Below are 25,016 nucleotides of genomic sequence, written 5' to 3' on the forward strand. Positions count from 1 at the left end.
TGTTTTTCCTCAACAAGGTAATGATATATTATGCAACTTAGACTTTGTCTCCTGCAGAAAACTACACAAAGTCTTTGTAAAATCTGAAGAATCGTTAGAATTTCAAGACTGAGCAAATGGGCTTCTTGTAGCTGCCAGCCTTAGTGGAGTGACAGTCTTGGAGACAAGAGTAAAGAAGATTGTCCTGAGAAGAGACCTGCCATAGATAGCATAACTGTTGTGACACCCCCCCCCCCCGCCCAAAAAAAAAAAAAAAAGGAGATAAAGTCAGGCTGGGAGGGGGTCACTCTGAACCTAAAGAAAGATTTGAGATGTGCAGTGTACAAGACAGATTTTCTGAAGAAATTCTGTCAAGCTCTGTGAGAGAGAGAGAGAATTTGTAGCCTAGAAAGTGATTCCTTCAGCGCTGACCTAGGTTCAGTATTGTTGCCTCTGCGTTGATATTTGTAACTGAGCTTATGAAGGGTCTGAGACAGTCAGCCTGGAGTTGTGAATACAGATCTTCTTCAGTGCTGTTCACTGTTAGCAACAGAAGTATAAGTTCTTGTTGCCCAGTCAGGTTGCTTTTCCATGACCACTAAGGACTGATGTATGATAATTTTCATGAAATTTAAGATCAGAAAAGCCAGAATTCATCTGCTCTTCTTTATAATACAAGTCCATCTGAGAGCTATCTAAATCTAAATTCCTTACCTCTGATTTTAGGCAACTCCTGAAAGACCAAAATATTTAACTGAATGCTAAAGGATGTACAACTAAACACCAAAAAAAGAGTGACAAAATCATACATATTTAAGATATTTGCAGTCAAAGAGAAGTGAGTAGAGAGTAAGAAGGTCTCAGCAGCTGGTAATATGTGCCTCGTGCTGGAAATGAATGTGAAAAAGTCCGTCTGCTGAGTGAAGCGAGGGGAGTTGTAAGTCTGGCAACCGATTTGAATCGAAGTACTGAATAAGAGATACCAATTGTGTATCTAAGAGAGGCTTCTCCCTGCAGTCTGGGAATATTTCACTAGCCAGTCTTCCATGTCTGATGTTTCAAAAGACAGAGATGGAGGGAAACCAGTTTATTTAGATGATTAGGGGAAGATGCTCCTAGAGCATGAGACTTGATTATATAGTCACCTCTGCGGAACTGCAGTGCTTGAAGTGTTTCAATTTACTAAGGGAAGGCATGACTATACACAGAATTGACAGACCTACCCTTGTTTCTTAACTGGCATATCATCTGGGAAAATAATTTTATTAGGTAGAATCAATTTATCTGATATAACTGCTGTGACTTTCTTGGACTTGCTCAGAATGTCATCTCACACCTCTGAAAAACAGTATTTCTATCTGGGGGATGGGAAAATTTTTCAGTTTGGGTTCTGTTTGATCGGATAGGAGACATCACCAGCAAGAACCAAACCTGTGTTCTGAATGACATGTGATTTCTGCTTTACCAGTCAAGAACCTTTCATTGTCATTGTCCAACAGGACAATATCTGTGGTAGCTGAACTAGCACTGAATGGCTTTGTCACAACAGATATTTCTTTAATAAAATTGCAGACTCTGGAGGTATTTTATTAGAAAAACCTTAGATAATTCTTAGCTTAACAATAATTAGTCCAGTCAGTTTTTCCCATCTTAAATGGATTGTTTGGTACATCTGAAACTTTGTGACAAATCCCTTAGTAGAGTTGGGTATTTTAAGCTCCCAGAAACCTGTGTTTCTTCATTGTCAACGTCACAAAATCTGAATAATGCTGAAGATATCATTCAGTTTAAGAGAAAGAGTTAATTCCTCATATCCATCCAGTGAATGTGAAACTGCAGAGCAGCAGTAACCAAATATGCGTTTTGTTTTGTATATAACTTAAAGGGAGGAAATCTGGGTTCATTTGTGCCTTGATGGGTAGATGGCAGATAGATGCCAATAGAAGAGTGTAGTGATCCTGCAAAACATTTTCTGTGTTTTTCTTTTTCTTAAGATTTGCTGTAAAATCATTAAGACAGAGCTGAAGCTTTTTAAAAAAGACGGTTTTCAAGTGCAGGAAATCCAGTCCTGGGCTAGTTTTAAGTTGGATGTGCATCTACAGGTTTTGTGGCCAGTGTACTATCTCTGGCAGTCCTGACGTAATACAACTGCTAATGAAAAGTAGGTTCTCTGTGAGATAGAAGAGTAAGGATATATATTTTTATAAGGATATATTTTTGACATTCATTTTCCCCAAAAAGCATTGAGGTTGTGGCTTTGCTGAAATGTTAAAGCAATTTCATGGACTTTATTTCCTCAATATGAATAAGCATTTAGCAGACTTACTGAAAATGCAAGGGTAATAAACCTTTAGTGATTGTTGCAGATAACTGTTTCAGAACCTGTAGTGATTTGCTAGATAATATTTTTACCACAGAAGGCCAGCACAAACCTTGTAAAGGTTTAAGCTGTGGCTACCGTAACCATAAGGTTTTAAACCCAGAGCCCAAATTCACTGAAGGACTTGACTGTTGCAGCATCTGCATTTAGGTTCTTCAGTCCCAAAGTGGAGTGCAGTATTCCCCCAAACCTTAGATGAATCTGTCTCAGTAGATGATCCAGGAGAAAATTATGCTGAATGCTGAGCTATCTAGTGAGAGCCACTGGGCAACACTGTACGTAGAGGTGTACTTGAAATGCTGCTGCTTATTCAAAGTTGCACTGAGACACCTGGGTATACTCAGGATCCCTTCTGTGCTTAGGTGTCTTTCTAAGAACTGAGCACTGCTGTCCTAAAAGGGGACCGCAGGAGCAGATGGCAATGGCACCCATCTTTTGTGATTACCTATTTGTTAAGCTATTTAGCTGGTAAATGAAAGACATTTTTTTCTCTCTTCACAAGGTAAGGTGTTGAATTCAACATCTGTCACTTACCCAGGAGGGTACCTTTAACTATAAATTTCTAGACTGCATATTTTCCTTTCTCTTGAAGTTATGCCACTGTGGAGAAGCATGCTAGCTGGTTGGTTTAGTTACTTGTCTTAGACTCATATTCCTGGGTGTAGAAGTCATGTTATAGGTAAATTATAAAGTGGTAGAAATGGCATTTGTACCCTTCAGGCTTCAGGCAGATTCTTAAATTTGCAGGATTAGAGCTTTATTAGGCCATGGTACAAAAGCTATGCAACACTTACTGTCGTGACAGTATCTCTTCCTTCAAGTGTTCTCACTAAGTTATTTTTTAAATAGACCTAAAACTATTGGTTTATGAAGAATGTTAAGATTCATTCATAACACAAGATCCTCAGATGATGTATACTGCAGCTTCACTTAATGCTTATAATTCCTGTAGTCTTTGAGTAAAACTATCTCAGTTTTGAGTACATATGAGGGCAGGGGGAAACAAAAGAACCCCACAGGGAATTAAGGATATTCCAGATCAAAAAAGAGGTATCTGATAAGGTTAGGTAGACGCAAAGATTTTGTTTGGTGAGCTTTTGTTGGTGTTGCACTCTGGATATGAGGTATGGTGATCTTTGAATCTGGACCCAAATGTCTTTGTGTTACAGTGCTGCTCTTGGTTTTCCTTTGACTCCTGTGTTTTCCTTTAAGCAATACGTAACAGGGTTGAGGTCTGCTGCTTCTAACTGCTTGCTAAGGCAGAGCCTGTCTAGAGCCTTAAGAGTGTGTGGGCTTCTCCTACAGTAAAGCTAACAGCTCTTGTCCCATGAACTTGCTGCCCAGGAGAAGTATAAAGACAAAATCTTTCTAAAAGATTTCTGGGTGCATATGGAAGGACCTGTAGCTTTGTTCTCTCTCTCATCTTTTCTTGCATAATCTGGTTTATGGCACAGCTTCATGAACAGTTGCAGGAACATATAACTGCAGTTATTTGAAAGTATGCTGTTGAAAGTATAACTGTAGTACGGTAGTGAGAACAAAAGATTGGAGGAGAAGAGAGCAGGGATTTTTACAGTCCTTGCTGCCATGGAATGTTTAATGTTTGCACTGTCTTTGGATATAGTTGCTTTGCCTGGATCTGTTACCAGATTCAGTGAAATACTGTAACTAGGCATTGCAATTACTGTACCTGAAGACTTGTGTGTTATTGATGAAGTCATGCTGACTAGCCTCATGAAACTGAAGGAATCTTTGTGTAATGAAGAAATTAATCTGCTGGAAGTAGTGATACCTTTAAACAAAAATGGTTCTCCCAATTGACAGATTTCCAGCACAAACTAACAAAACCAACCAACCAAAAATCTTTCATGACTACATGTTTCTGTTCTGCCTTACTGGGTTGGCTCTTATTGCAAAGTGAATCTTTAAGTGAGCTAGGCTTTGTAATAGCTTTCCTATGTCTGACATTACTTGCATTCCTCAAGGGCCTCCTGTATGCCTAAACATCTGTTAAGGTCAGACTTTTGCTTGCAATACTAACATTTTCCTCCTGATGCTTTTGAAGGCTTCACTTGGACTGATTATTGTTAAACTACCTTATCTTTAAAACAGTCATTCTGAGTGTTGTCATGTTATTACAGTGCTCTTTACAGCGTGTTCCAGGTGGATAATGCTTCTGGAACCCGCTTTAAATTCAGTGCAAAGGTGGCCATAATCTGTTCATCGTGTTGTGAAGATTGCTTTGAAATGCTGGTAGAGAAGAATGTTTTTTACAGTCTTGTTTAAATTAAATTGACAAAGCTGAATACTTAGAAATTCTCCTGCCTTTTTTGGCTTTATTCTGACTTGTTGAAGGGCTAAAGGTCACACTAGGTATCTCCAGCTATTATGAATTTGCTGATGAGTCTCTTTCTAAATGCCAAAGCATTTTTCATCAGATCCTATATACAGTACCATGAGCATATTTCAGATATGCACTACAGCTTGAGCTCTGTAAACTAGTGATGTGAAGCAACTTACTGATTCTTTTCAAGGAGGAAGAGGGGGAAAAAGAAAACACACCATGCCTATGCCCTTTCCTAGCCTCTTTTAACATGGCAATTAACTCTGTTACATTCAGGAAAGAAATACTTTGAGGTTTCCCTGAAATACATGATTGTTCACCTTTCTGTCATTGAGTTGCTTGCACTGGAAACCAGGTTGATACTTGAAGAACGGTGAATAGTTTCTTACAGTTTTGTTGTTCCCGTGCCCTCTGTCCTGCTCTATGGAGACTGCAGCAGAAAAGAGCTTTAAATTCCAAAGCCTAAGGAAGGTTGACCTGCCTGTTGCATCTTTGTTGGAAAAGATTTAGGCTACACTCACAGTTCTTACTTGTTTTGAATAATTGTGAACCTGTATGTAAGTGTGATTTTTCATTTAAGACTCAGAATGACCACAACATCTTTGATAGGTGTAGTTTCTATGGTAGGGTGAGGTTAATGGTTTTCAACTTTCCTGGAAAAAAAAAAAAAAGATTAGTAGTGATGTTGGCAGTTTTATTTATTTATTTGTGTTTTAACTCAGACATATTTTAATCTAAATCTCCATAACAAAATCCTACCTGTTTTCTTTTGCTCATATTTAAGACCTTAAAACTTTCATGTAAAATATTTGTTACTTAGTTCGGTGCTTTGCATGTGTTCTTACCAATATACTTGTCAATTAGAATTAAATGGTGAAGCCTAGATGGTAAATATGATTCTCTCTCTTGCTCTCTCTCTTTTTTTTTTTAAGTAAGGACTTAAGCACTTTGTGTTTATTTTACAAAATGTTAAAACAGCATATTCACAGGTTTAGCTAGATGGTTTCTTCTATCTGTATTAAAAGCAATACATTAAAATAAATTTGATGTAAGCAACTAAATTGAAAAGTATCAATTTTCTAACAAGTTATTGTTTTCATAGTTGCACCTTTAATACCAGTTTAGTAGTATTTTATTTTGTGCTACTTCATCTGAATTTGTCAGCACAGAAGTAAATTATTCCAGATTTTAGCATAAAGTCTGGATTTAACTGCATAAAGTTAAACTTGTACTTTTAAAAAAAAAAGAAAATCTGTGACATGGCTTAAAACTAGGGACAAAAATAGAGTGGAATGGATTGGAATTCAGAGATTAAAGGACATCATATTGGAACCTTATTTAAATGATTATGCACCTTTTTGGCAAGATGAAATTTACACTGACTTTACATTATATTATCACATCAAAACTTAAATGTAATTTTTGTCTATTAAAAAGTACATTAGAGGGAAATGGAAAATCTTAAATTCCTGGTATTGAAAAGCTTTACAAAGAAGTTAAATATAACCCATTGAACATGCAGTACATAAAAGCATGAGCTCCAGTTTAGAGATTAATTCTTTGCTTATATACTTGGCTGGAGTTAGGAAGGTGCTGCAGACGTAGCTGTCTTTGAAAGAAAGAAAGAAAAAAGCCTTCATTTGCTGCTTCAGAGTTAAAAGCATTGACAATCTGCCAATTTTGTAACAACAGATTTGTTCAGATTATGACTTCTTTTGCATAGCATTAAATGTTTTATACTGTCTTACTAAGTTAACCAAAAGATTATCACTACTGGGGTTAGCTTCTCTACTAAGGTCTCAAATTTTATGGGACAGTATTGGTTACCTGAAATAGAGAAAAAAAAAGAGAGAGAGAGAGCACTATACTTTAGAAAGATTCTTTCTTGTTTGTTTTCATTTTTACAAATTAAAGAGAAAATATTCTGAAAAAAGGGAAAATACAAAAGCATCTTTGTGCAATGTTCAGGCAAACTCATTTAATATATACTTTTCCCAATTGTAATATTTAGGGAAAAGACTATGTATTGTTACTTTCAAATCCATTATTAATTGATTTAAAATTTCCTTTCTAGTCTTTTCATCCATGTCAGACATATGAAGCTCATATGAAGGAGATCGTTTAAACAAAATCTTAGATACAATTTTGAATAGGGACTCTAGTGGTTATGTCTGGGTATTTCTGAAGCTGTAGGTGTGAAGAGGAAAAGTTTTATTTCAGTAGAAGATACTTTAAAGAAAAATATTCCAGCATTTTCCTTATTGCACTCAGAAGTTTAGAATGTGACTGAATTTCTAGTATTCCCCACTAGAAAAGTTTAGATAGAAGAAAGGGTGTATTGGAATGATCTTTCCAAGATGCACTGCTGCTTAAAAGCTGTTTACATCACAGTCTTCTGCAGTAGCTTTTATTAGACTGTTCTAACTCTTTATACAGTGAAGTATATAATGTTTCATAAAAAAATCGTTTGTGAGTATTCACAAGCATATTTTTAGGTCTTTTGATTTCTTGGCCAGTTTGGAAATTTAGATTGAACCTGTTAGGACTGTAGTGTGGTAAAGAAAAAAAATGGTCCTTAGTTTTCTTCTTCACGTTGCTTCTTGAATGAGAAGTCTTGAAGTAAGAAAACAAAAAATTGATAGACTTGTTATGAAGGCACACTCTTAAATTGCTTTATTTAATTTAATTGCCTTGGAAAGCACTTGAAGTAGTAGAATCAAGAGGCAGATGTTAACCTACCCTGCAAAGCCACTGTCTTCTGGTTACATAGTAATTACAGTTACAAAGCTCTGTAAGTGCTGCTGCTATTCCAAATGATATCTTAATGAAACAAGTCATACTTTACAGAAATGCAGGCACAAAATTAGGAAATGAGTGACGTATAATGCAACAAAGCAGTAGTTGTATTCAAGATGTTAAACTTATTTTTAAATCTACGAAAATACTACCATCCATCATATGAGAAAGTTTGAGTAAGATGAATGCATTTTTATTAGTTTTGCTTTACATTCACTCTGTGAAATTACTGTGGTGAATATATGCCTTTTCCTAGCCAGATATTAATCTGTGTGAACCAGTTAATGCAGATTAATATTTTAAATTGAAATCAAAGATTAATCTGCATGTTAATGTTAAGCTTGAAAGTTCAGACCACTTAAAAACAAAAAGCTTAAAACCGAAAAATCTAGACTGCTGAAGCTAATGCCTGTTTGGTTCCCAAGTCTGCAGCTAGCTGGTATCTAATTAATATAAACTTGTCTGGTGCTACTCAAAGTTCAATGCATTTCTTTCAAAGTGGGTCCTTAATTACTTTTATAAGACATGGTAATTTTATTGCCTGGTCCTTTTTTCAAACTTCCACATTTTCCTAAATTTTTTATTTAAAAATAATTTTTAAATCTAGCATCTTCTGAAAAATTTAAAAAGAAACATTTTCTTAGCTTTGTGAACTGTGGATGTGTTGTATGTCTATTTTAAAATAAGCAGTAAGTGAAATTGTTGTATACAAAATTTGACCAAATAAAGGTCAAGTGAAGCATTTCATAAGAATTATTTTGATTACTGAAATTGTATGGGGTAGAATTCTGACCCCACTTGAGGTTAATGGAAAGTCCACAGAAGAATCAGACTTTCTGGATGCATTGTTTTCCCTCTTCCTTTCCCGGGGCTCTCTGCTCTCTGCCCTTTTCCCACGTTTATTTTCATATGTCAGTGAGAGAAATTGGGAACCGCCTTGGAGGTGATAGAACTATCTCTAGTAATGTATTTCATTATGGAGATTGGTTGTTTTTCATGTATTTGAATAACTTCCTCTACACACCTACACCCTCCACTTTTAATGATGGTTTAATTGTTTTATTGCTGTTTTATCCTTATTTTACTTAGAGGAATTTCTGGTGTCAGTGTTATAGCATCTACCAATTCAAATCAAAAGGGTTTCTTCCTGCAAATTGTCAATCAAGCAGAGTCTACTAAATTGCAATTCAGATTTTTCTGCATGCTGCAGCTCCTTCAGAGAGCTGGTTGTTGACTCCATTCTTTATTTTTGAGTGGACATGTCACATGACAGGCGATTCCTGTGTTGTGTCTTCTTATATCTATTTGTCTTAGTGTTTTTCTTATCCTGTCTTCTTAGGTCCAGTCATCCTTTTGAAAATTAAAGCAACCATTCATCTTATGAAAGAAGGCTTTCTCTTTCATTGATCTTTATGAAGTGGTTCCTGATCTTCTAGTGCTACTTTTACTTTCAACACATGGTGACAAATACCTGAAGCTCTAACAGTATTATCGTGTCAGTTACAATATTGTTTACTGTTGATTAATCAGTTAACCTGAATTGCCTACCCTAGATCTTTTCCATTTCAATAGCTTTGTTGAAAACTTTTTGATTATTTTTAGCATAAATGTTGCACAAAAAAAATTGCAGTCTCTATCAGAAGAAAGACATGGAAGATTATATTCTATCTAGTATAGCTCTGCAAAATACTCCATGCATGGACTGTTTCTGTCATAGGAGGTCATACTTTTGGACTGTTCTCTGAAAAGGCATGCCACTAGCTCATATAGACAGAATATTTTAATTGGAGCTTTAAAAACAAGTTATTTCCTATTCTGTGGCCTTCATGAAGTCTGAAGAGACTTCCTATTTTGCTGGAATTGTATGAGACTGTTTTTATTTTTGTGTCAGGTTTTGCAGTCTAGGAGCACCTTTGAAGGACGAAATGACTTAGAATAAGGTTTTAGATGCGTTATTTTTGAATTGGTCGAAGTGGTTTTTTTGAGAAGTTCCTGATTTGACTAATACGTAAGACTACATGAAGGATCCTGAGGAGGAAAAGCCATTCTAATATTCTATTAGTCCAAGTAGAATATTAGTCCAGTTTGCAGAATCTTTGTTTATTGACAAAAATTTACACACACACACACACACACACACACACACACACACACTCCTCCCTCCCCCCAAAAAGAAAGCTGTAAATATCTTTTATATAGCTTTCATATATCTTTAGGCTCCAGTACAATAATCTGTCAAGTCTTTCTATGGATATGTTTATCTTTCAGCATTCCTGAATAAGTCTAGGAAAGTAAAAACATTTGCAGTCATCTTTTCAGTCTTAATTTAATTGCTTCTTGCCTTCTTTCTAATGTTTGATCTTTGTTAAGAGTTCTAGAAGCAGCCTAGAGATCCTGTTGACGTTTTTTTCCACTGTCTTAATAAAATTTAACTGTTGTTTTCCACACCAAAATCGCATAAACTCTCCTAACTTTGTAGAAAGTCCATAGGCATTTTTTTTGGCTTCTCATTGAAGCATGTGGTGATCAAAGATTGTTTCTTACAGCAAATAAGAACATAAACTTGCAAGGAACTTCACAATAGCAGGAGATTGACTTAACTAAGGCAGCTGTGATGTAGTTAGATCAGTTATAGAAGAGTTTATATGTTTTAAGAACAGTTAGTTATCTTTGCCTTTTTGCTATTTTCAGAAAGTTCTAGCATTTCATTCTTCCGATGGTTAGAAATCAGATTCTCAGTTTTCAGGTTGGAATGTTATTCCTAATTAATACTCATTTGTTCAAGTTAAATAGTTCTCTTCCTACTAAACATTTTATTGTATGTGTGTACAAAGCAGTCCTGTTAACAGGCTGAGCTCTTGGGTTTTCCAGTGTCTTGATCAGTGAAAAAATTTCTCTGTATCTGCTCCAGTTAGAAATCATTTATCTTGAACATAGGAAACAGAAATTACAGGTATCATTTTAGAAGACTTCTTGCTTATCATTGTGTGCTTGTCTAGCATGCATGTTCTCTTGCTCACACATACATTCTCTCCCTCCTCCCTCATATATTTTTCTTTCTGTTGGTGCATTATGTGTTATTCACTGCAATGAATATACAGTGATCTTTCTATTCCCAGACAGTTGACTTAGTCTCTCATTCTGTAAGATAGAGCAGTATCTTCCTCACAAGGTTATTAGTTCATTAACTTTTCAAAGCAGTACTGATGGCCTCTGTTGGAAGGTGCAGTAGATGTGCATAGTGTTACTGTGTGTAGACTGAATTCCATTATTTTTTCTAGAGTAAGTATCTTAGATGTTCCTATTAGTTTTACTATGCTTGTGGCCTATTCTGTTTTGGCCTGTTGGTCTTTAATTGCTTCAGACAATATAATTTGTACTGTGTTCCAAATCTGTTTTAATGCATGATTTCCTAATCTATGTTTCATCAATGGACTCTCTCTCTTCCCCTCTCCCCCTTCAGTTGCTACTAAAAAGGCCAGGATTGAGGGGCTTCACTAATAACGTATTTGTAGCTCTGTATATCTTTTCAGTGCTAGTAACTGTAGTGACTGTTATCTTTTCCTTAGCAACTTTATCTACCGTACAGTTCTCTGCTAATCACTCTCCCTTTCCTTTGAGCTAAGTTTTCAGTGCTGTATCATGGCACCATTATTAGATGACTTGATCTAACTAGGTTGAATGAATTGTGTTTTCTTGGTATACAAAATCAGTTATCTTACCGAAGAGAGTCTGCTAAGTTTTTCTGATATTTTCTGCTCTTTGATGCAATCTGCATTCTATTCAATTTTTTGTTTCTCTTGTTTTACATTCCTTGAAGACTAGATATGCTATTCATAAAACCTTAAAAGGCAGCTTATTGGCCCAGTCACTTGCTCCTTAAGTATAACTTCCCTGATTTCATGCAACGAATTATTTCTATGAACTAAGACTTAATATTTTTGAGCCAGTTTCACAACTCTGTTCTCCCTTGTTTGGGAACATAAAAACTGTCATCACAACTGAAAGGAAGAGAATAGATTCCCCTTTTCATTCCCTCATTTCATTCCTTTTCATTCCCTTATTTCATCAGCATTCCTCCCTTTGGTGTGTATCTGCATCTTTCTGTGTCCTCACTATTATCCTAAGATAGAAAGTGGAAAGAAATTCTTGGATTTGAAGTTAAGGATAACCTTGATTTAGGCCTTGCTCATTGTCTGGCATCACTGGTTCTTTCCTTTTTGGGTTGAAGAACCTTTGCTACCTGTAGCATCTTAATGGATTCACTTTCAAAATCCCTATTTTACAGAGACCACTATTAATTGACTAGTGCTTTTTCTGTTTTTATGAGTGTTCTCCTCTTCCCTTTATCCTTGGTATCGTTTTATTCACCAGGGAAAAATTCCAGACAGAAAAAAGTTTTTCTTTTTTGGGATGCAATTTAGTTCTTGCATCTTTGATTTAAAAAAAGAAAAAAAGTGCTGTTGGAAAAGTCACATATTTGAAGGATTAAGTTAATGTTTAATTCTAAACTTTAGTTTCTACTCTGTACAGTACCATTTATTAATTCAAAAAAAATTTTTTTTTTGAAAAAATGTTCTACTGGATATCACTCGTAGCAGGCCTTGCTCTTTAATTTTTAATAGCAGTTACATCTTAGCAGCTTATTTTCCTGTGTTGACAGATTTTTTTTTTTTCTTATAGGATTAAGGATCTGTATTTCCAAGTACTTAGTACATAAGACTCATAAGACTTAAAGGCTGATACTAAAAGATGTGATTGTTGTCCTTTGCAAAAGCATTTGTGACTATGTTTCAAGTAAAACTGTTTACACTGTACTAATTGCTGAATAGTGAGTGGATCACTTTTCTTTTCCTTTATATCAGAAAGGAATGTCTTCAACTAACATTTCACTTTAACCCTAGGAGTTTCTTGAAAATTGCCCATCCCAGCCTTTCCTCCCTGAGGAGGATTAAGGATACCATCTATCTGATTGTTCCCCACCACCACTCCTTACTGTGGTTAGCAAGTAATTCTTCCCACTGCATGCCTAGTTTTCCTTGGACAGCGAAAAAAATTCTTCAAATCTTAGCTTCTAGGAGGACGGTGCAATTCTATTTATGCAGGACTTTGTTGTTAGGAAGCTCGATACTTTGTGTTTTCTTTGTTGGGGGTAGGGAAGGGGATCAGAAACTTCTATATAAACACTTTCCCAGATTTTAGTATACATCTGCAAAGTTTAATCTTTGGCTGAAGTTCCCCCTCACTCTCTCATGCCTCCCCAAACTGTCTCCCTTTAGTAAGGTGAGCTTTCTACCTACAAAGAGCAGTGCAAAGTGTAACGATACCTCAGTTGTTGGATCTTGCATTTACTTAGCCTAAATTAATTCTGCATTCTTAGCTGTTGTGATATTAGTACCACTCACTTGAGGCTCTGTTTTTATTTCCCATCTCCTTCTGTAGGATACTTCTACTAAAATTCATTCCTTCTGGAATAATATGGAGCAAAATAGAGCATAAATCTTGCATTGGTTTATGTTCCTTTTTTGCGAGTCCAGAAACTCACTTTACTTTTTTGGCAAACATCGATAGTAAGAGAGACCATTATCTAATAATTAAAAGCACTGGGAATAGATGTAGCAGCCTCTACCATTAGGGGGTGTGTGCAAGGGTGTGGATGTGGATTTGTTGTATGACCATGGGCAAAACCGGTAAACTTCTTGCCTCAATCTTTTAACCTGTAAAATAAAACAGTACCTAGCTCACAGGAGTTTTGAGGCTTAGTTCATTAAAAACAATAGCCTCTATTGGAAGGTGCCAAAAAAGTGCGTAGTGTTACTGTGTGCAGACTGATTTTTTTCTCTCTCTCTTTTATTTTCTTTTTTTTCTTTTCTTTTCTTTTTTTTTTTTCTTTTTTTTTTTTTTTTTGGCAGTATATAGGACTGCCGCAGTTAGGGAAAGAATTTTTTTGGTCTCTCTTTAAAGAAAATGCAAAATTGCTTTACTGGGGAGAATAGAAAGGGGCGTTCTGAAGAGGTGCTGAAGGCATGAAAATTCAGAGTGGTGATTGGTCACCTCTGCTTGATTGACAGGTTGCAGGGAAAAACAAAAACCCATTTGTTCTGGCTTAATGGAACTGGAAAACAGAAAATGAGTATCAGGTAAAAATTCCTTTTTTAAAATCTTTGCAGTTCTCCTTTAAAAGCTGGAGTTAGAACTACACAAATCTAAACCTCCCCATACCAACAAAGTAGGAATAGGAATTACAGGAACAGGTAGTTGCTAAGTTGTATAATGCGGGTTGTCTATGTCAGTGTGTTTTGCAGCGGGCAGGTGTTCTGGAACACCTCAGCAGCCAATGCTTATGAGCTAGCTTAGTGGAAAGGCAGAGGATTGAAAGGATGTAGTGACTTAAAGCCCTGAACTGGACCCAGCTCTACGGTTAGGCTTATCAGCAGGACATTCAAGGGGAAGCTTTTATTGTTACTTCCTATACTGTGCCTGCTTTGTGGATAAAGTCTGTCCGTTTCTACTACTATGAATTTGGCATCTTTCATGAGTATTACCACAAAATTCACTGAATAGTGAATGGCTAAAAAGTAAACTATGTACTAAAGTAACTTCCATCTATCAGTATACTGTTGTATTGTTTTTGTATAAATTTCAACATCAGCACCAGTTTTGACAATCATAATTTAAAACAATTTATTTCTGATAACTTATTTGTTTTGTATATTGATGTATTTCAGATTGAAGGACAAGGACATGGTGCAGTTTTTGACTGCAAGTGCTCTCCTGACGGACAGCATTTTGCATGTACTGATTCTCATGGTCACCTTCTGATTTTTGGCTTTGGTTCCAGTAGCAAATATGACAAGGTACAGTACAAGATGAAAATCAAAATGTCTGTGTTGAATGTATTTGTGTGTACTTCAGGGCTTTGTTTCAAGATGATGTATCTCAATGTATTTTTGAGCCATTAATGTGAGATGCTTCAGATTCCTGTTTTTGACACTGGACTCTCAGTGTTTTTTGTCTTTAAATTACAGAAACATACTATGAAGCTATTATTATTTGCATGGGAATCACAAAAAATCAGTCATTGCCTCTTCTCTGAAGCGAGGGGGTTACAGGTGTATAGTAAGTGATCCACATGGATAAAGTGCATAGACCAAAGTGAAATTGATGTTAGTTGCACATTTGGCTGTAATTTTTCCAGTTCTAAGACAAAAGGTGAGGCAGGGTGGGGACATTGTAGTAAAACTAATTCTTGATATTTGTTTAAACATTTTATAACATGGGAGACTGTTATTTACATTAGAGGTACTGTGCGTTCTAGTGACACAGCTTTATGTCTGCTTATATAGTTCTACAAGCATGGATGTCATGGTGCTTACACAGCAATGTGAAATTAAAATCCTGTATCTTTATCTTGATACCATAGTTACCATTGTGTATTCAGAGTTTTGGGTGGCTTATCACAGACCCTCATGCCTGGAAAGATTTTTCTTTCTTTCTTTCTTCCAACCTGCCATGGTTGATGAGCGTGCCTTATGAACTGTACAGTACCTAGGTGGGTGTGCCCACAAGGTCCTTGCTGCTGGTACCTGATGCTTGAAGACTGTTGGTGAAATGCTGATGTCTGGATCCTGACTTCTGCGTTGGATCTTTGAACTTGGGCCAGTCTTCAAAGCACCATGTCAAAACCACATGGATCTGAAGGAGAGAAAGCAAAAGACATTTTAATCTTTGTCTTGTAAACCACTGCATTTCTGTCTGAAGTCTTCCAGTTCTTATCTTGATGCTAGTTACAGCAGTGTTAAATACTGGGGATATTTTTTTTTCCTTTTTCTCAGCGATTATTGTAAGTACTCAATACTTGACTGTTGTTGCTATCCCTCAACTATTAAGATAGATCAGTCCTCCTTTTTGTTTCCTTTGGAATGGAAGGGAAAACACACAGAAGCAACACAAGCCAGGAAAACTAGGATTATCAGAAGATGAATTTCAAGGTCTTTCTCTCTTTCAGAGTTTCTGCTCTTCCAGATTTTAAACGTTGCTGTGATAGAAATAATTCTCTCAACATAATCCATGGATTGTTCGAGTTTTCCATTTCACTCTAATTGTTTTGGAATTGTATAGTCCTCTGTTCAGGAATGTTGCGAATGGACATGGTACAAGAACCTTTTTGTCTTTACTGTGGCAGACCAGGAGCTCCTTTACACTGCCATTTGATAGATTAATTTTTGCGGGATTAGATCTGTTCGAAGAAGGAAAACAGTATTTTTCACTTTTTAAACTATATAACTTTATTCCCTTTGGATTTGCTGTGCAGCCTTTGAGAAGAGATTGTTTCAAATTTCTTGCTTATCGGTTGATCTAAAATGATCCTCTCCAGCTAGAACTGTGCCACAGTATTCTTCCCATTATTGACCATGGAAGAAATGGGAAGAAATAAGATTTACATGTTTGCCTATTTTTTTTAATCTGTCTTCAGCTTTCAGAAAATTCATCTCAGAAATTATAGATCTTTGTTGTCTGTCTCCAAATCCTTTCACTTTCTGACCTGCTTTCTGGAAAAATGTAGCTAAAATGGATGGTTGCTGGAAACTTGGTGTTGTGCTCTGCCCACTCCAGCCTCTGCCCCCCCCCCCTTCCTTTCCCTCTTTCTCCATTGTTTTCTTCACAAACATTTTCAGTATGATCTTGACCTTGACCATGAGGAGGAGAAGGAGGTGCATTATTTTTTGTTTGTGGGTAGGAGGGTTTTTGGGTGACATACTTAATGGAGAAGTACACATTTGTTGCTTGCTTTGGACTCCTTCGGCCTTTGATCCAGTTAAGGGGACCTTGAGCCAATCTCAGCTGAGATTTCTGAGTGTCTGAATTCCATCAGAGATGAGTTGAGCTCAATGTCAGCAGGACATGTACGTTTCAGGACACCCTTGCTTAGGTGGGAAAACTTGTCAAGAGTGCCTGTCTTTCCTGACAGGTACCTTATCCTAAAGCATAAGGCGCCTTTCAGTTAGTTTTCAGTTAGTTTTTCAGTGAGTTAGTTAGTAAAACTAACTCAGGCTGTATCTCTGAGCCTTCCAAAGCCATTAGACTACCCAAGCCACTGTTCCTTGTTGCAAGTTGACAGCTCCTGTGCACTAGTGGGGAAAGTCTCTTTGCATTTGTGTGGATTTGCCTATCTGGAGAAACTGGGTGTTCTGAATGTATAATTGTCTAGCTTATCTTCTAGAGCTCAAACCTGTGTTGAAAGCTTTCCCACCAGCAACAGAATTGAAGTTTGAGATGTCATATGTAAAAGACACTTGTCTTCTTGTTTTTATCATAAAGTTGAACTCTAAAAAAGTAGAATAGCGAGGCCTGCTTGTTAGTATTCTTAACAGGTTCACATCATCTGCTGAACAGATGAGAAACTGAACATGGCTATTTACGGTTCCCTAATTCATCCTGAAGGACCTGGGGCCTGAGAAGAAGATCTTACACTGGAGTGTATCTCTGAGACCCAGGTTCCAGCAGGAGCTTTTCAGAGTTCTGCTTAGAGCTGGTCTGAGCCTGGATTCTCTGTTAAATGCCATTCTTATCCCATGGAGTGGAAGATTGTTATTTACTTTCTGTTCCGTATTTGCTTGTAAAGAGTACACAGAAAGGTAAATATAGGTAAGTTCCTGCAGATCTTGCAGCAGAGACTCTTCTGGTATGAGGACACTGGGTCCAAGATCCTCCTCTTGCTCACAAAACCTGGTAATGTGAGCACTGTACAGCCAAACAGGACATCAAAACTCAACAGCTTGGATGGTCATGCCATTGGAACCTCTTCTTTTTCACTGTGATAAGTACTTAAACATAATAGGAAGATTGCAGTAGATGAGAGTACTAGATGCTCTACTGTTATGATTCTGTGCAAAACCTTAAGTTCTCCTGGAGGACTTTTCCTCATCATCTCGAGCCAGCTCTTTGAGCTGAAGGAGCAAAAGTTACTAAGCTGGCCTTGATGAAACAAAGTTTCCGTTGATGAAGTTTCCATTGATGAAACATGATTGTTGCGCTCATGAGTGTGCTTGCCATTTTTTTCATTCATTCTCTCAAGTTAATAAAGAATCTGGCAACAGTACTTCTTCCAGTCAGAGCCTCTTACTGCATAGGACGTGATCTTGTCCATATGTACTCAGCAAGAGTAGGCATTTCAATCCCAAAAGTAAACTTTTTGCTGTTGCATCTCTCTGTGTTTCTTTCCAGTTGTCTTGCTGGTGCTACTTTTCTGAATTTAGAGTCAAGAGCCTTTGTGACAGATGATTCCTTATATGTTTTTATTCATGTTATGTGGATGCACGCACCTCAGATTTCTTTTTGATGTTGTATTGGACAAATGTTTATTGTCATCTTTCCTTCCTGGTCATCCCTTATCCAGGACAGGGGAACTTAGTGTTTGTGTTGTACTCTGAGGTCTGGTCTGATGACACAGTCATGTCCATCTTACTGATTTCTGAATTACAAGTTAGAGAAAATTATGTTACAAATTGGTTACGATAGAGCATACTGTACTGAAATTGGAACGCATTCTGCCAGAACTCAAGTATTTCTGTGTCCATGCTCGAGTATTTAACACCTACAACAAGATTATTTGGAGATCTGTTTACACCTTTGATCAATTGTTTAACCATTTTTCTGGACATGTACTACCAGTGAATTGTGATTGTGTGGTGTTATTTTTATTTGTTCAAAGTTAAACTATTTGGATAAACTGTCACTCAAAGAGATTCGCTTTCCAGTGAGTACTGTTGGGATGTGTAGCATATCTGTCATTTCACCTGCTGTCTGCTTTCTCTTTTCTCCTTGTAGTCCAATATTTCTCTGATTGTATGACATTGAGATGCATGTGCCAGCCAGGGGGTGGAGCATAAGCCTTTGTATATATTGGTTGGACAGAAGAACCTCAATCCTGAGTGCCTGTGGCAAAGTCACCTAAAATAAACTGAGGGATTGGATTGAAATTAAAAACAAACCTTTGAATCTGAAGAATTCAACATTTTATCTATTGAAACTTTTTCAAATATCTAGCACTATAGTAAGAATATATATAACGTTCCCTCGTTCCTCTGTTCTTTAAACGCTTCCTACCCTCAAGCTTTTGATTATTCTCCTAATAATGTAATATAGAAAGTCAGTACTGGAAAACATGGATTTGTTAAATTTTCCCCTTTAAAATGAGTTAAATAGATAAGCTCATAACATTGCTTTTGTAAAGTGACCACCAGTAACACTGTAAAGAATACTTTTGGCAGATATATTTTGTATGCTTCTTTATAAGTTCTTTTAAAATTACAAAATTACTTTGTTTACAGATAGCAGATCAGATGTTCTTTCATAGTGATTATCGGCCCCTTATCCGTGATGCCAACAACTTTGTCCTGGATGAACAGACACAGCAGGCTCCACACCTTATGCCTCCTCCATTTTTGGTTGATGTGGATGGCAACCCACATCCTGCAAGATATCAAAGGCTAGTTCCTGGTCGTGAGAACTGCAGGGAGGAACAGCTTATTCCTCAGATGGGAGTGACATCTTCAGGTATGGAAAATTTCAGTTCAATATACCTGGTACCTCCACATATTTTGCCCGTTCCTTTTCACTTTGGACTTTTTCTTCATCATTGATCGTAAGAGTTCATAAAACATGTAAGAGTTGCATGGCTTATGAGTTGCTTGGCGTTCACTGCTTGTGACAGCCTACGTCACTTACAGTACTGTCATCACTCAAGTTAGTACTAGCTGATGCTACAATACCAGTTTGCTTGGAGCTTATCATTTTGTTATTGAAATGTAAGATGCTGAGTGAGCTTTCATTTGATGTTTCTGGGGTAAGACTTTCTACTTCATAAAACCTAGGAAATAGATTGATCTTCCATGCCTTTTCAGGTAACAGCTACAAGAAAAGGAAAAGTGGGAGGACACCTAACACCTCCTGCCAAACCTTCATCTTCTTGAGCTGAAGAAAATCATTCAACTTAAGCTTTGATGGTTCAATTAAATATCTCAAGATTTGATGAGGTTACAAAAACCTAGGGTGTTCCTCTAAAGTTGTTTCTAGCATATCATGCATGTGGAGAGCACACTTTGGGCAACAGCTACTGGAAATTGCCTAAATATGGTACAGATACTTGTTGTATAGTTCAGCATTAGTGTGAATGACCAAACAGTGGCTGGTGACAGTAGCTTTAAATGTTTCCAGGATAGACATTGCTAAGTATTTTGATATTCTTGAAAATCTGGGAAAACTGGCTATGCCTGTAAATAGTGGCTTATATATGCCATATTTAAGTCTACACTGTGTCAGAAATACTAGGAAAGCTGAGGAGAAGCTTTGTTCCTTACCAAAAGACTGTTTTACAAATTTCTTACAGTTGATAGCCTGAGAGAACAGAATATGAACACAAAAGATGTTCCAAGGATCATCTTTTGTCAGAAGGACTAAAAAGTGCTACAGTGAGGTAAACTCACTGTTTTCTTATAAGAGTTTCTTTTTTTTAAAAAAAAAAAAAAAACACTAACTAGTTATGCTTGATTTACTGTTTTTATGTTAGATGACACTCATTTTAACCATTGAATGTATTGAACAGTTCAAATATATACCACTCTTTTCTATTTGACTATTTTTTTAAAGTTACTGTTACCTAGGAAGGCAAACTTTACAAATTGGAAATACGAAAAATACTCCTTCTGTTTAGGTAGAGGTTTTTCTTACTTAAAAGTATTCCTTGGTTATCTGTAACATTTCAATTTGTTTTCAAGAGACAGTATATCTGCTTATGAGTTTGCCAAATAAATTTGATTACTTTAATACACATCAGTCAGAAAACATATCTGTGACTGTACCAGATCTTGTTCCATGATTCTAAGCTTTGGGGAAGTAGGCTTCAGCTAAATTAACATCAAAAACCTGAGAGCACTTTTTAAAGTATTTATAGTCTTTCTGCATAACATCATCTATTAAGAGATGTTTGTCTCTCACTTAATCAAAGCTCTTTATTTTATAGCACAGTTACTGTGGTATCTTGCATTTCATATTGCTAAGTGCAGTCTTAACACTATGATATCTCTTCAGAATGATGCTGGGAAAATAGATTTTGTAGCTTATTTCTTCAAACACTGTCATCCCTCATTACAAAGTCCTGCAAGTTCCCTCTTCTGTGTCTCAACAAATGTGCACAGCTTGCTTCTCCTCACAGATTTCGTGCTACTCTATTGCATCACAAGTTCTATACTGAGGCATTTGACTATGTTTTCAAATCAGCCTGTAATCCTTGCCTTTTTCTCCATATCTGTCTAGTATTTTGTGGCAATAGTGGCTAAAAAAAGGTAGCTTTGCATTGTTTATGCTTACATGCTATGGTTTTTGCTTACTGCACTGAAATAGTATTATCACCTTTTAATCCTTTCAAATAGAACTATCTCCTGCAAGAGATCTATTCAAAGATGTTTCATGGCTGTTTTATGTATCAAAGAAAATTAGCATTATTTACCTGCATTATCATAATGCGTATGTGGAACTCAATCAGACATTTTTACTACTTGCTATTCCCTAGTATATATATATTACTATTTTCTTTCAATTAGACTTTATATATTTATTTCATTGAGGTTTATGCTAATGTGCTTTATAATGCATTTGTCCACGGGCATGTTTTTATCCTGTCACAATTTATACTAACTCAGCTGACAAACAACAGTTTTCTGTGACTTGGTGATACTTGATCAAATTTAAGCCTTTATTGGAGTGGTATGTGCACTCTGTTGCAGGAAATTAAACTGTTAATATTAAGAAAAAGTTATCTGGCTTAAAAAATAAGACTCTTAGTATTAGCCCATACTTAAACATGTGATTATATACTGTACTTCTGTATTTCAAAGCTAAAATTTAGATCGCCAATTTGTAGTATTTGGCTCCTCAAATCAACATTTATGTGCTGTTGGTATCTTACTTCACAGGGTTGAATCAAGTTCTTAGTCAACAAGCAAATCAAGAAGTTAGTCCATTGGACAGCATGATTCAAAGACTTCAGCAAGAACAGGATCAGAGACGTTCTGGGGAGGCAGGAACTAGTAGTACTAGTCGGATAAACAGAGGTAAACTACTCGCTGTTTTTTTGTTTTGTTTTCCTGTTGAAACATCTTAACAGTAGTAAAATGTAAATCACGTATTGCTGTGCACGATATGTGCATTTTGTTGAACTACTAGAAAGGAGGTATGGAGCCATAGGAAATAATACAACTTTCCTATCTTTTTTGTCTTTCACAAAAGAGAATTATTAACCTCAGAATTATTAACATTACAAATTGTAATTGATATTGTATGCCCCGTAAAGGAATTTGTGGCAACTGTGTTCCCATAGTGATAATAACTGTGCTGCTGTTTAGTCTAGAGTTGGCTAGAGTGTGTAGAAAGATGTGGAAACATGTTGAATTTTTTTCTTTCCTTTTTTTTTTTTAATCATAGATGTTTGAAGGATCATGGGTTTGACTGTTTCAACTTCTTGTTTGTAAATTTTACAGCTTGGATTCCTAATGATTGCCAGTGTTGTGACTTCATTTTTTTTGAAGGTAGTTGGCTTTGTGTTTAAGGAATATCCAGATGCAATAAAATAGCTCAGCATTTCATAAAATGAATCTGCAGTAGCGGCTTTTTGTAAACGTTTTCAGAAGCACCTTTAAAGAACAGTGAACCAGTGAAACATTTGCTTTACTTCAGAATATTGGTGTCTCAGGTCTTCTTTAATACACATTTTTAAACATACTGCAGCTCCACATATGTGTAAGAAGTTCAAGTTTTGGAAACTGCAGACAAGACAATTGCAATTGTTCTATTCAGTTAATACTTTCTTCTGAAGTAACAGATTTCTTTCATTTTGCATTTAGAATTTTAGATCTATTACAGCTATGACTGTTTGACTTTTCAGGATCTATAAGCTCTACCTCAGAAGTACATTCGCCACCAAATATAGGGTTACGACGTAGTGGCCAAATTGAAGGTGTGCGTCAGATGCACAGCAACGCACCAAGAAGTGAAATAGCCACTGAGCGAGACCTTGTGGCTTGGAGTCGAAGGGTTGTAGTGCCTGAGCTTTCTTCTGGGTTGGCCAGGTAAACAGAGGTCTTCCAAATTTGCTGTGGATTTTAACTTGGTAAACTTAGTTACATTGAACAGTTTTAGAATTCATGTTGTTTCAGAACAGCTTGTGTGGTTCTTAGCTGTTCTGTGGTCTCATAATTCTTGAAATTAGTTTCAATTTAAAATCAACTGTTGTTTCCATGACATTTAAAAGTCTTTGAATTATTGAAGTGTCATGAATTAAAAAATGCTGATAGAGCACATGAGAGTGTAGTATAACCTGTGTATGTATTAGAATCTAACTGCTTATATTTGTTCTGACTGTTAGCATAAGATTGCAGTGATTTGACCACATTAGTCTCTGACATTTTATGGCCTTCATAGAAGGCTGGGACATTGACCTAATCCAGCATGTGCCTGAGATAAATTTCCAAACCTGCAGTACTTTTATTTCTTACAGTAATAAACTTTTGTGACAAACACATTCCTATGTGTGGCAAGTAGGGATTTTTTGCTTTACTGATAAAAGTGAACTGCTCTAGCTTTCTGAAATACAACTGAAAGTAACCAATTTTTTTTGAATATTTAATTTTTTAAAAAAATACTTTCAAGGAGAGATAAGTGATGTCTCAAGTCACTGTGCCGGTGTAAAGATGCAAGTTTCCTTTGGATTTAGAAATTGCTTTAGAAAGTACTTATCAGTTGAGTTTTTCAGCCTTACTTCAGATATTGTGTGGCCATTTCTCCAGAATCTTGATTTCCAGTTGTGAATCATAGGTCTGGAGATAGTTAAGTCAGATGACTATCCTTTGAACACAACATATTTGGTATTTGCCATTTTAAACTTTACTGTGTTCAGAAAGGATAACTTCTGAGCTAAATTCTGATTCTAAAGAGAGAAGTTACTACTGCTCAAAGAACATTATAAGCATTGAACGTCTATTACATGGTTGAAAGAGACATTCTCAGTTGCAGTACTTGCTTTGAAGTTAACATCTCAATTTTCTTTTTCCAGTAGGCAAGAAGAATGGAGAACAGCGAAGGGAGAAGAAGAAGTAAGGGTTTATCGGTCAGAAGAGAAAAGAAAGCATGTAATGAGTCATGTTCAAAGAGACAGCAAAATACCTACTTTCTCTAAGGTAAATAGCCACTTGTACTTTATTATAGCAAGAACCATAAAATTTAATTCAGTATGTTAGGCCACATGAGTTTACATTTACTCTTCTCAATTCTAAATTTAAAAAACAGGAACACAGGAATATATGTTTACCTTCTCAGAATGAGGAAGTCTGTTGATGTTTTTATTCTAAATAAACAGCTGAGATTGTTTTTAGAAGCTCTTAAGCGAGAAGCCCTGTAAATCTGGTATTGGAGACTGTTGGGAAATTGCTGTTGGGAATCTGTCACTATTGGCCAGTACATCCTGCTACTGTTTTTTATTGTTTGGCATAAAGCATTCTTTGGAAAGATTTGATTAAAACTTAAGTCATAGTCTTTAACTTCAATTCATTTAAGTACATATCTCATTTTGAATAAAGAATAAGATATTTTCTATCACAATACTTTCATAATAATGGTGCCGTTTTGTATGGGGTTTTGTTAGCCATGTTTTTTACTAAAGCTACTAGTATGTTTTTCACAAGAGAGAGACTGGATAGATGAAAACCATAGGGAGAATTGATTGTATTAAAAAGGAAACTTGTAATTGAATTCTCATATAACTTTTATGTATTTATAATTAGAAATTAGGGTTTATCTGTGCATTTCAGCTGCTTCTCTATTCTTTCCTAGCTAAATGTGCAAAACTTTGTAATTAAAAAAGTAAACGTTAGAGCTGTAAATGAGAAGGGGGTTTTAGTAACTCACTAAAGCTGAGTTGCTTTGGGTTTTGTAGTACTGTTGTGGTACTCTAGATGAGACAGTTTCACCTTTTAATTAAAAGGGTGAAACTTAATAAAATACATACTTGCAAATTGTCCACTGAAAATAGTAAAAATCACTTTGGTGCTCCAAGGTAGAAAAATAAGTAAAAATATGTTGCAAAAGAAATTAAAGAACAAGTATAAAAAAAGACTACAATTCTTAATTTTGTCAGAGTAACATATTTAATGCCTGTACCATATATTATTCGCTTCCTTGGGGAAAAAGGGACGGAGATTGAGAGCAATCTGAAAAGAAGTAAATTTCAGATGCTGAGTAGTACTCCTGTAATTTCTTTAATAATGATGAATGAATTTTATATGCAATAAAAACAGTAAATTAGAGATGAGCACATTTCTGTAGTTACTAAACTTAATTTCTGTGCTCAGTTTTTTGGCATTCAGCTAAAGTTTTCTACAAAAATGAGAGTAATCTCTTCCCCAGTAGTCCCCTAATCTTTTTCCATTTTTTTCTTAAGTGAGTTTCATTAAAATTCTGTGC

The 25,016-nt window shown here is 36.1% G+C and overlaps 1 protein-coding gene across 2 annotated transcripts in view; it reads left to right on the plus strand.

Moving 5' to 3' along the window:
- PHIP (pleckstrin homology domain interacting protein) overlaps nucleotides 1–25,016 on the plus strand; it is a 111,710-nt gene that overhangs the window by 45,753 nt on the left and 40,941 nt on the right. For both annotated transcript variants that reach the window (XM_062572826.1, XM_062572827.1), the window contains exons 16-20: nucleotides 14,228–14,356; nucleotides 18,833–19,058; nucleotides 21,476–21,613; nucleotides 22,444–22,627; nucleotides 23,611–23,734. In XM_062572826.1, coding sequence (XP_062428810.1) covers nucleotides 14,228–14,356; nucleotides 18,833–19,058; nucleotides 21,476–21,613; nucleotides 22,444–22,627; nucleotides 23,611–23,734 — 801 coding nt within the window. The remainder of the gene's footprint in view (nucleotides 1–14,227; nucleotides 14,357–18,832; nucleotides 19,059–21,475; nucleotides 21,614–22,443; nucleotides 22,628–23,610; nucleotides 23,735–25,016) is intronic.

The sequence above is a fragment of the Rhea pennata genome, chromosome 3 (genome assembly GCF_028389875.1).
Source record: "Rhea pennata isolate bPtePen1 chromosome 3, bPtePen1.pri, whole genome shotgun sequence".
Lineage (NCBI taxonomy): Eukaryota > Metazoa > Chordata > Aves > Rheiformes > Rheidae > Rhea > Rhea pennata.